Source organism: Lolium perenne, chromosome 4, assembly GCF_019359855.2.
Source record: "Lolium perenne isolate Kyuss_39 chromosome 4, Kyuss_2.0, whole genome shotgun sequence".
Taxonomy (NCBI): Eukaryota; Viridiplantae; Streptophyta; class Magnoliopsida; order Poales; family Poaceae; genus Lolium; species Lolium perenne.
The window spans coordinates 59,395,187-59,407,584 of NC_067247.2; the positions used below are offsets into that span (position 1 = coordinate 59,395,187).

Consider the following 12,398-nt stretch of genomic DNA (forward strand, 5'->3'; position numbering starts at 1 on the left):
ACATGTTGATCATATCATCCATATGAATCGTGTTCAACCTTTTGGTTTCCGTTGTCCCGAGGCCATGTCTGTACATGCTAGGCTCGTCAAGCAAACCCAAGTATTCCGCGTGTGCAACATGGCTTACACCCGTTGTATGTGAACGTTGAGTCTATCACATCCGATCATCACGAGATGCTTCGAAACGACGAACTATATCAACGGTGCATACGAGGGGAGAACACTTTATTATCTTGATATTAATGTGAGGGATCATCTTATAATGCTACCGTCGTGTTCTAAGCAAAATAAGATGCATAAAGGATTAACATCACATGCAATTCATATGTGATATGATATGGCCCTTTAGTATTTGCGCCTTCGATCTTCATCTCCAAAGCACGGACATGATCTCCATCATCAATGGGCATGATCTCCATCATCGTCGGCGTAGCGTCAAGGTCCATGTCGCCGTCTTCATGGTTGTTCACCTCATGTAGCAACTATTACAACTACTTTGAAATACTACTCCACATGAAATTTAAAGACAACCATAAGGCTCCTGCCGGTTGCCACAATACAATAATGATCATCTCATACATATTCATCATCACATCATGGCCATATCACATCACCAAACCCTGCAAAAACAAGTTAGACGTCTCTAATTTGGTTTGCATATTTTACGTGGTTTAGGGTTTTTGAGTAAGATCCAATCTACCTACGAACATGAACCACAACGGTGATACTAGTGTTGTCAATAGAAAGAGTAAATTGAATCTTCACTATGGTGGGAGAGACAGACACCCGCAAGGCCACTTATGCAATATAAGTTGCATGTCGAACGTGGAGCAAGTCTCATGAACGCGGTCATGTAAAGTTAGCCCGAGCCGCTTCATCCCACCATGCCACAAAGATGCAAAGTACTCGAACTAAAGACAACAAAGCATCAACGCCCATAAAACAATTGTGTTCTACTCGTGCAACCATCTATGCATAGACATGGCTCTGATACCACTGATGGGATTCGTTGCATAGAAAACAAAAATTTTCCTACCGCGAGAACGCAATCCAAGCCAAGATGCAATCTAGAAGACGGGAGCAACGAGGAGATGATCGAGACTCACCCTTGAAGATTTCCAAAGCCTACAAGATGAGGCTCTTGTTGCTGCGGTAGACGATCACTTGCCGCTTGCAAAAGCGCGTAGAAGATCTTGATCACGGTGCCACGATCGGGCAGCACCTCCGTACTCGGTCACACGTTCGGTGTTGATGAAGATGACGTCCTTCTTCCCGTTCCAGCGGGCAGCGGAAGTAGTAGCTCCTCCTTGAATCCGGCAGCACGACGGCGTGGTGGCGGTGGTGATGGAGATCTCCGGTGGAGCTTCGCTAAGCGTGCGGGAGAGGTGGAGGAGAGAGGGGGCGGCTAGGGTTTGGGAGAGGGGGTGGCCGGCCTCAAGGGGTGCGGCCAGCTTGTAGCTTTGTGGTGGCCGGCCCCCTCCCCTATGCCCCTCATTATATAGGTGGAACCCCAAGTGTTGGACTACAAGTCTTCGAATAAGACCCCAATCCAAAACCTTCCATGTAGTAGGGAAACCTACCCAAGGTGGGACTCCCACCTCAAGTGGGATTCCCACCCTTCCATGTGGGGGGGTGGCCGGCCACCTTGGTGGAGTCCACCTTGGACTCCCCCCACTAGGTTTTGCCGGCCATGGGAGGTGGAGTCCCTTCGGGACTCCGCCTTCCAAAGTGATTTCTTCCGGACTTTTCTAGAACCTTCTAGAACCTTCCATAAATGCACCGGATCATTTCCAAACTTGGAATATGACTTCCTATATATGAATCTTATTCTCCGGACCATTCCGGAACTCCTCGTGATGTCCGGGATCGCATCCGAGACTTCGAACAATACTTCGAACTCCATTCCATATTCAAGTTCTACTTAAACGACATCAAACCTTAAGTGTGTCACCCTACGGTTCGCGAACTATGTGGACATGGTTGAGAACTCTCTCCGACCAATAACCAATAGCGGGATCTGGAGATCCATAATGGCTCCCACATATTCAACGATAACTTTAGTGATCGAATGAACCATTCACATACGATACCAATTCCCTTTGTCACGCGATATTTTACTTGTCCGAGGTTTGATCATCGCTATCACTCTATACCTTGTTCAACCTCGTCTCCTGACAAGTACTCTTTACTCGTATCGTGGTATGTGGTCTCTTATGAACTTATTCATATGCTTGCAAGACATTAGACGACATTCCACCGAGAGGGCCCAGAGTATATCTATCCGTCATCGGGATGGACAAATCCCACTGTTGATCCATATGCCTCAACTCATACTTTCCGGATACTTAATCCCACCTTTATAACCACCCATTTACGCAGTGGCGTTTGATGTAATCAAAGTACCTTTCCGGTATAAGTGATTTACATGATATCATGGTCATAAGGACTAGGTAACTATGTATCGAAAGCTTATAGCAAATAACTTAATAACGTGATCTTATGCTACGCTTAATTGGGTGTGTCCATTACATCATTCATATAATGACATAACCTTGTTTATTAATAACATCCAATGTTCATGATCACGAAACCATGATCATCTATTAATCAACAAGCTAGTTATACAAGAGGCTTACTAGGGACTCTTTGTTGTTCACATAACACACATGTATCAATGTTTCGGTTAATACAATTATAGCATGGTATGTAAACATTATCATAAACACAAAGATATATTATAATAACCATTTTATTATTGCCTCTTGGGCATATCTCCAACAGAATCGCACTGCACCCTCTGGCTATGATACGGGCATGAAGGCCATGGTGAAGCCCAATTCCAGGACTCTACCTACCTAGTTATCTTATTTATCTTATTATCGTATTTTATGTCTATGGTCATATGTGGGCCAATTAGGGATTTTATTGAGTTGAGTCAGTTTGGTTTGGCCCTGTCCAAACCAAGGTAGAGATGCCCACTAGGGGCTGGCTGGCCACCCCCTCATATAAGGGTGGGTGCGGCTAGGGTTTAGGGTTAGACAGAGTTTAGGTTAAAACCATTACGTGTGATCACGTGTATCATCCCTCCGGGGGTACGGCGCTGCCATTTATCTAGTTCGTAATATATCCCCTGCGAAGGTTCTTGTGTTCATCAAGGATTGTCTAGCTCAGGTTTGAGGTGTATCGTTCATCGATCCGTTGTTTGCTGGATTCGTCCTTCTTCTTCAGGCTGCGTTCATCGCGTTGTTGGGAGATTCTATCTACCTGGGTTCTCGCTCTGAAAGATCGGGCAACACCTAGGAGGATCTGCTGGGTTTCCCCTTATCATGTGGTATAAGATTTCTGGGTTGCTCATGGCGAGGTTGTGTTGATCGATCTCATCGGATCGGTTTGCATCAGAGGAGATTGGCTCTAGGTTGAAGGAGGTTGGGTGGAGGAAGTTTGGTGCTGTTGTGGTGCAGTTTACCTGTCATCTCCATGGATGTTCCAGGTGTCAAAATCGCGGATTTTGGTGGTTGGAGTCGGGAAGAAGAATGAAGATCGCGATCCGGCGCCCAGACCGGCCGACCGGCTCTTGGACCGGCCGGGCCGGTGCCACATCCGGTTAGACCGGGCTCCTGGCCGGCCAGACCGGCCAAAAATGGACCTCATGCCGGTGCCATCTGGGTTGATGTACTGTGTGCAGGGACAGTTCGCCCGGCGCCCAGGCCGGTCAACCGGGCCCCTAACCGGACCTTCCGGTCCCCAGGCCAGCCCAACCGGGCTCCTGGCCGGCTAGACCGGCGTACAGGCCGGCACGACCGGGCCACAGACCGGCCAGGCCAGCCAAACCGGGCCTCTGATCGGACCTGTTGCTGCTATTTCACCCGCGCCTGCAGTTTCGTCTGCTGCTGTGGATGTTTCCGCTATTGTTTCCCCTTTTGGTGGCGTGGCAGATAGGAGTAAATATATTTATCATGACTACCTCGGTATGGTGACGGGTTCACAATTTGATGCATCTACAATCAAGTGGAGGTTGGCTAGGTTCGCAACAATAGCGGAATTTCAGCTTTGGTCGTCACACATTGATGGTGGTTTTGCGATATGCAAGGCGTTTGATAGTTCGTTCGGTGGCCAAACTGAAATTTGATATTGCATATTGGCGTGTTGATGCTTTTCTGGCTGAGTGGTACCATTATTTTCTGATAGTCGAGGGTATCATTGGTGGAAGGTCTAGTTGGGCAGATTTCAAGCAGTTTCTGCGTGCTAGATTTTGGGTCAAGTCCACGGAGTTGGACAAGGAGGTGGTGTGCTCTTACACTACCGTGGAGGTGGTTGTTCCAGTACAGGCACTGAGGAGAGGAAACCTCGCTCTGATACTAAGGGCACTATTGTGACTGTTGAGGAGGATGTACCATTGAGCGGGCTGAATATGCAACTCAAGAAGGTACAAGATGATGCTTGCAAGACAGTTGACAAGGGTCAGCGGTGGAGTTAGTTTCAGACTCAGTGCATTATAAAGGGCAAGGCTTGGAAGTTGATGATTGATGGTGGTAGCTCTACTAATGGAATAAGCAAGGCGATGGTGGCAGCATTGGGGTTGTCTACATGGCGTCTTCCTAAACGTAAACGTCTTGAGTTGTTGAATAGCTGTGGTATGCTGAAGATTACTCATAAGGTGTGTGTGTGTGCCATTTACAGTTGATGAGTATGTTGGTGAGATAGAATGTGATGTGTTGCCATTGGAGGTGTGTGGATTGCTACTTGGGCATCCTTGGCAGTATGATCGTAATGTGACACATGCTGGGAGAGAAAATACATATTCTTTTATGCATGGTGGAAAACAACGGACTTTGAAGCCTATGGGTGATGATCATATCAAGTCCGACGTGGAGTTAGTGATGCGTAAGGAGCTAAACTGCAGCATGAGGTGCATGATGTTCCGAGCATTGATGTTGGTGATGTTTCAGCCATGCATGTAGATGACAAGCCAGTTCTTGTTAGTGACAAGCCGGATGAAGCTAATCCTATTGTTGATGATGTTTCATCATCTGCTACAGTTCCAGTTTTTGTTGATGCCAGTATACAGACTGATGATGTTTGTGCTGATGGTGTTTCAGTACATATGGCGCAGATGCGCACGGGAGGAGTGGGAGGCGAGCGCGTTAGTGGAGACAGTGGGCAGAGGCACTACCGTGCTAGGAGTACTGCAGTCCAGTTTTCCGCGACATCACAGATGCATCGAGGCAAGGATGGACGTGTGAGACATTTATGTGGCCCATGCATTACACATCTTGTGCAGGGTCATGTTCAGTGACACATGGGTCCATCAAAACCTAGCAAGAAGAAGGTATTGGCGCTGAAGTCCAAGCTCATGTGGAGAAGAAAGGAGGCGCCAATTGATGTATCATGTCAAGCACGCCGAGACGGAGGATGTGGTGTGGTAGGCAGGAAAGACTGGAAGACGGCGCGGACGTGTGATGTTCATATCACGTCACCTTTTCCAGAATACCCTCATGCATTGGGGACAACGCTTCTTGAAGGGGGGATGATACGGGCATGAAGGCCATGGTGAAGCCCAATTTCAGGACTCCACCTAGCTAGTTATCTTATTTATCGTATTTTATGTCTATGGTCATATGTGGGCCTATTAGGGATTTTATTGAGTTGAGTCAGTTTGGTTTGGGCCTGTCCAAACCAAGGTAGAGAGGCCCACTAGGGGCTGGCCGGCCACCCCCTCATATAAGGGTGTGTGCGGCTAGGGTTTAGGGTTAGACAGAGTTTAGGTTAAAACCAATGCGTGTGATCACGTGTATCATCCCTCCGGGGGTACGGTGACGCCGTTTATCTAGTTCGTAATATATCCACTGCGAAGATTCTTGTGTTCATCAAGGATTGTCTAGCTCAGGTTTGAGGCGTATCGTTCATCGATCCGTTGCTTGCTGGATTCGTCCCTCTTCTCCAGGCTGCGTTCATCGCGTTGTTGGGAGATTCTTTCTACCCGGGTTCTCGCTGTGAATGATCGGGCAACACCTCGGAGGATCTGCTGGGTTCCCCCTATCAGTACCTCAATGTGCCCATTGCAAACAACAACGAGATGCATACCATCTTCTCTTTCGGCCTCGCCACCGGCAAGTACGTCATGAGATCCAGTGAGCCCCTGGGCTCGGCTGCAGCTACTCCTTCACCTGAGGATGCTGAAACCCAGGAGTCCGACGCGATCATCCTCGATGGCCCCCCAGAGAAGGATGCCGATGCGCCTGACAAGGCTACCGCCGGCAAGAGGAAGAGAGGTGCCTTCGCCAACGACGAGTTGGTGGGCTTCACCAACATGACCTTTGCTGTGAAGGACGTCGCACAAGCCATCAGGGACAACAAGCCCACAGACATGCACCCTGACCTGTACAACACGGTCATGGACATGCTTGGCTTCACCGAAGAGGATCTCAGGGTGGCGCTGAGCCACCTCGTCGACCACAAGGCCCAGGGTTGCAGCTTTGTGGACATGATCGAGACACACCGCGTCCTCAGGCTAAGGAACTACCTTGGCAAGTACAAGCTGTAGTGGTGCCCTTGAGGGCGTAGGCGAGGGGATGAATTCTTGGAGGTGATGGACTTGATGATGGTGATGATGATGTTGCTGATGATGTACTTTTTAGAAGTATCTAGGGTTGAAAGACATTTGATGGCCCCCTTTTGTAACTATGATGATGCGGTATATACTAAGCCCTCATGTGATGGTGAACTTGCGGTGTTAGGATGACACCCACTTTTGTTGTGGTGGTAGGATGACACCATAGTAGTGTAGGATGAACTTGTGATCCACTTTTGGAATGATCATGCATTCCCGTGTTAGTTTATCATTTGCTGTCAACACTTCTGTAGTTCTATTACTCTGTTCTGAATTGGTTCATGGTTGTGATCGATTACATGTCCTTGTTATTCCATGATAGTGGTATGTGGTGTTCCGTAGACGGGTTCGAGAAATCTACAGCTCATGCAGGATCTGCCAAGACCAAGTGAGTGGCTACTCCAACAACAACAATAGAGGGATGAAACATTGGAGGAGGCACAACAAGAGTATCTCATCTTCCTGGAAGATGAGTTCAAGGCAGATCAGGCCAGCGATCAGCTGGTGCCATTAGCACATCTAACACCGGAGGAAGTGCATGCTCTACAAGGAGCACCACCGGAGGTGCGTCAGAGTCGGGTCAAAGATTACATCATCGTCTTCCTCATCGTGGTGATCGTGAGGATCTTGTTCTTCTGAATGGTGTGTGATCGTATGTAAGATGCTATGACATGGCATTCTCACCCTATTTGAATTGTGGTAAGGATATGGAACTGCGATTTGTGCAACCAAACAGCTGATTTGTGTTCTCGTACGTGCAAGTTGGGCTAAAAGCAGGTAACCAAACAATGGGACCTCGCTTCCCTACTCGGTGCAAAAAAGGGCGGCCCAGGCGATCAAACAACTGGCCAAATCTGACCCGTGACCCGTCTCCAACGCGTAGGGGCTTCTTCTCCCTAACTGGTGAAAGAATCCAACCCAGTCAACCAAAGGCGCCCTTGCTATCACAAGGACGAAAGAATATGGCGATCATCTACAAAATACAGTAGAATGTGTTAATTAAAATACTCATGTGTTAGTGCATTGACAGCCGGGGAAGCTTCGGGAGCTTGAATGGGATCATTGGCAAATCCATAGTGCTGACTAACTAGGCATAATGAAGTACAATTTATATAATGTCAGCTTGAATCTGTCAGTCCACCCACGTGAAAACAAAACCAGAGGCCAAGGCAACATAGTGACACCTTTCCACGATTCATCAGAGTCGAGTTGATCCCATTACTCTCGTGGTACAGTTTCAAAAACACAATTTTCCTTTTCAGCGTGGAGAGAGAGCATGGCACGGGTTCCTTTTCAATTTTGTAAAAGATAAAATAATGATAGAAACTTCCAATTTTAAAACCCTTTGACATGTAGCTATGTTATATAATCTAGTTATTAGGAAAAATAACAAACATGAATTTTTACATATTTTATAAAACACCTTATGTTTCACTAAAAATGTCTTTAGATTTTGCATACTACATCGGTTGAAAATGTTCTCCATATGAAAAAAGCATGTACATGAAAAGTTACATCTGAATTCATTCGTCTTTAGTTGTTTGCAATTTTTTAGAATCCTCAAATTCAAAAAAAAAATAGAGTTTTTGGGACGTTTTAGATTTCAAGCTGCTTTTTTTTGGAAAGGGGTAAGACTTACCCGTGGCGCACCACATTTCATGTTGTGCCACGGCCCACGGGTAACCAACCTCGTCTTTCTTAACCTCCTCTCTTCCTATTCCTCCTCTTCTTATCCTCACCTTATTCCTCGGCTCTCTCTTTGTTTCCCGCATACTGTTTTCCCACACTCTTCCCCACGTCACCCACTTCCCTTCCTCAACGCCTCGGCACTTCCCTGAATCCGGCCACATAGCTTCGCCTCCACCTGCTCCCGAGCCCTCCTCCTATGTATTTCTCTCCATGCGCCAAGTACCACACCGCCTTACTCTCTTTGTTTCAAATACAGTTTCTTTTGGCAAAATTATAAACAGTTTCGACAATTTGCCTGTCTTGTTTGGCTCCCTTGGCAGGTAGTACAGTTTCAACAAGAAGTCACCGTTTCAGGTTGTTTAACTGATCAGGCACATCTGATGCGATCAGGGAAGTACCACGGACCCCTGGCAGTGGCACAATTGGCATACACGCGCTGACGGTCTTCTCAAGAACGCGTATGTTTCAGACCTTGTAGATGTGGTCTATGTGATAAAACATGCTCCGTCCAACAGTTCTTGAAGCCTGAAAATTTACCGCGTCCCTGGGCATAAATGTTTTGCACAACAAAAAACTAGGATGTCCTGAAATGCATGATTGCGTCCTTTGGACCGCACGTCCAACGACCATCCACTTAGATTTCAAACGAACGACCATAGGAATATAGGATGTCCTTGATCAATCCTATCCAATAATCCACTGAAGCCAAAACGAGCCTGGTTACCTATATGCAATGAGCTTGCAGATCTTTTCGTTCAAAAAACAATAAGAGTTTGCAGATCTTATTACCTTTGATTAGAAGTCTTTTTGTCATCTAGGTACGGTCTCAATAATTTCCTTCGTGCTAATCGACGCATAAGAAACAGAATAGGCGAGATCATTGTATTGACTAAAACTAGAGATCTTTATTACGAGTAGTTAGGACGCGTGCACGAGTGGCATGACTGACTACACGATTGCACGCATAGTTCGGTTCCAACGAAATGCAGCTGTGGTTCTGATCTATCTAACTAAAAGTCCATTCGGATGGGAAACACTACTACCAGCAGAGCAATAGGCGCATGGCAAGGTGCAGTGCAAGTTCTCCTTTGCAACATGCATGAAACCAACTTGTTGCATACATGATACATTTGTCCTTGCAAACGATCTGTGATGATTATTTGGGGGAATACAAGAACAACTAGGACATCACCCAGGCTGGAAAGCCAGCCAACAAATGGGGAAACCACCATGAGAGTGAGAGGGAGGGGACATAATGCAGCGCCACCAGTCTGGCCTTTTTTCTGAAAAGAATCAACGTGCTCATTTTTCTCTCTCTGGAGTCAACAATACACTACTACGTACATATAGCATCTTTAACGGGGTGATTTAAATAGTTCTAAGGTGAGTCCCGCGTATAGATGGATCGGGCTTGCAAGCTCCAACCACTGGATCCAAACGGCCGTCCTGTTCGGTGTAACCAATCTGTCCATTAAATTTAGGCGTCAGTGCATCTAAACGAACATCGTTGGTGTATGCCTGTTTGGACTGAGGGCCCGTATGGCAGTGGCCCAACCGCCTTCTTTCTATAGCCATGAATGGAGGTAGGTTGACTCCAAAGCTGCTCGCCCCGACAACGCTTGTGTTTCGGCGCTAGCCGCGCCTTCCAACTTTTGGACTATCCACCTTCCTTCTATCAATGTCGGTGTTTCATTCTCCGCATCGACATCCAATGCCTTTGCTTTTTTTTAAGCTGGCCAACGGCGGGCCATTTTCTTCCACAAACTCATCTTCTTCCATTTCCGACCACCACCACAGGCATAGCGACATCTATGACTGGAGGCATAGGATTGAGGGGAGGGTGTCTAGGATGGCCACCGGGCCCAAGCGTGGGCCAAGGTCGCCGATGAAGGCGTGAGAGGAGAGGCTAGAGTCAGCCACCACCGCCCCCTTCACCACCGATGTCACCATCGCCACCATTGTCGCCCAAGTCCGTCGCCATCAACCTCTTCGGTTTTGACTTTGACGTCACCATACACTTGGGCATGGACTGGGACAGGCAGTGCCTCCCCTAGAAGTTCATGTTGATTGTCGGTGGGCAAGAGCCCCATGAGATCGGATTGCGGGTGGCCGGTGGCGCGACCATCATGTGGTCCGTGGAGGAAATGTTTGACCTCCTAGGCTAGCTGTACCTCCACAACGACTGGAGGTGGTTCACCCATGTGCATGCCATTGAAGTCGGGCACTTCGTCGTCTTCAAGTACGACGGCCACGACATGCTCATCGGCAAGGTCTTTGACGAGACCATGTGGCGTCGCCACTACCTCCGACGAGAATGACTAGGTGGGCAAGAGGAAGACGCTAGGGTCTTCTACTATGTTTTTATTGAGTTCTATTTTATTGTATCTATTTTCTTCAAGTAAATTGTCTCCAAATATGTATGCAATCTATTTGCTTCAAGCAAATTGACTCCTCGATTCAACTGAATAGGTCACGCCGCTTGGCGCACTGGTCTGATCGGCCAGATAGCGGCTCAAATTCTGACTGTGGCGCCATCCAAACTAACGAAAACGAATAATTTAGATCATCGGTTTAGGTCGCTCCACTGAAGATGGCTTAGTGAATGACGAAGACCGGATCCTACAAAGAAGACTGCTCCCGTATTTTGCACATCACCAATGTAAAAACTCTGGACACAACCCCTACAAGAGGATTTACTAAGCACATAGTGTACATGTCATTCATATTTACAAGCGGTCCATTTCAGGCCAGCACTGTACAAGTCTACATGCCATTCATATTTACACTGACATTTTATTTTCCAGAATATTTACACTGCCATGTATGTACATTTCCCTACTTGTTTTTCTGAAGCCTACATTATCAGCACACAAAAAACGCCACTATTTTCGCGTTCAAGCATTTCCACTTTCTTTCTCGCCTCCGTCCGCCGCCCGATCCAGATGGTGCTCGATTTGCTTTTTTGTGCTCTATCGTTATGCTGGCGCGGCTCCTCTAATCGCTCTCCGGGATGGCGGACAAGTCGGGAGAGAACCTCGGCGGCGATCTCCCGGCACGGTACGCGACCACCCGCTTCCGGGCCACCACCGGCTTCGCCGTGATATGAGTCATCACCGCATCGTCGGAGTAATCCTCCTCGGATGGCTCGAACATGAGCGGTGCAACGGAGCCTCGCCGGCGCCGGCCGCCGGCAGAAGAGGCTTTGACGAGCGCCGCGCTGGCCTTGACGGCCAGCGCAGACACCTCTTCGAGGGTGACTCTACGGCGCAGCATCTCGGCCGGGAGCACGAAGTATATTTGCCCCGGCCGGAGCTCCGCGTCGCCGGCCACCGCCGCGACGGAGCCCTCGAAGCCCATCGCGTCGGCGTCGCAGAGGAACCACCCCTGCTTTCCGTGGCTGAGCTCCTCCAGCGCCATAGCTGCCGTGGCCGGATGAGAGTACTCCCGCAGCTCGCCGCTGGGCAGCACTACCCTCGCGGTCGCTGCGCCGTCGGCTGCTGCGTCGTACGATACGCAGAGACCCATTGTAAGCGGTGCGGGTGTCTGCTCCTCTGTGACACGAAGCGGTTGTGCTGCTGCTAGCTTCTGCCTAGTTCTTTCTCCTTGGTGATGCCCAATGTGGTGTGGTGCTGCCTGCCGGAGACGATGGGGAGGTTTATATAGCAGAGGGCTATGAGGGAGAAGCAGCGGGGAGCCTGGAGGTTTGTTGCCGCCAGCGAATGGTGTCGAGCCGTGGACTCGAATCGGCGGGCTTTCCTGTGCAGAGCACGGTCAACTGGCTACCCGGAGACGATATTTATTCTTGAACAAGGTCACGGTGAACTCTGCACATCGAACAAAAATTTCTGTACGCGGTTAAGCTGCAAGCATATAGGCTACCGCCATGTATCATCCGATCGAGCGAAGTAAGAAAAGGCTAAAAAATAAAGAATCGGAAATAATCGAGAAGCAGCTCAGTGGATTGAAGAAAGTCAGACATAATTTGTGTTGTTCTTGCGAGGGATATTCATTTCGACTCATGGGTGCATATGAATCCACTATGTACAAGCACATTTTAAAGTATCAACAAATTCTGAAATAAAATTGTGAATGTACATCT

The 12,398-nt window shown here is 48.2% G+C and overlaps 1 protein-coding gene across 1 annotated transcript; it reads right to left on the reverse strand.

Annotated features, from left to right (window-relative positions):
- Nucleotides 1–11,013: 11,013 nt before the first annotated feature.
- LOC127292667 (uncharacterized) lies at nucleotides 11,014–11,910 on the reverse strand. The gene has a single exon (XM_051322111.2). It carries the CDS (start codon nucleotides 11,822–11,824, stop codon nucleotides 11,294–11,296), a length of 531 nt encoding a protein of 176 aa, XP_051178071.1. The 5' UTR covers nucleotides 11,825–11,910; the 3' UTR covers nucleotides 11,014–11,293.
- Nucleotides 11,911–12,398: the final 488 nt, after the last annotated feature.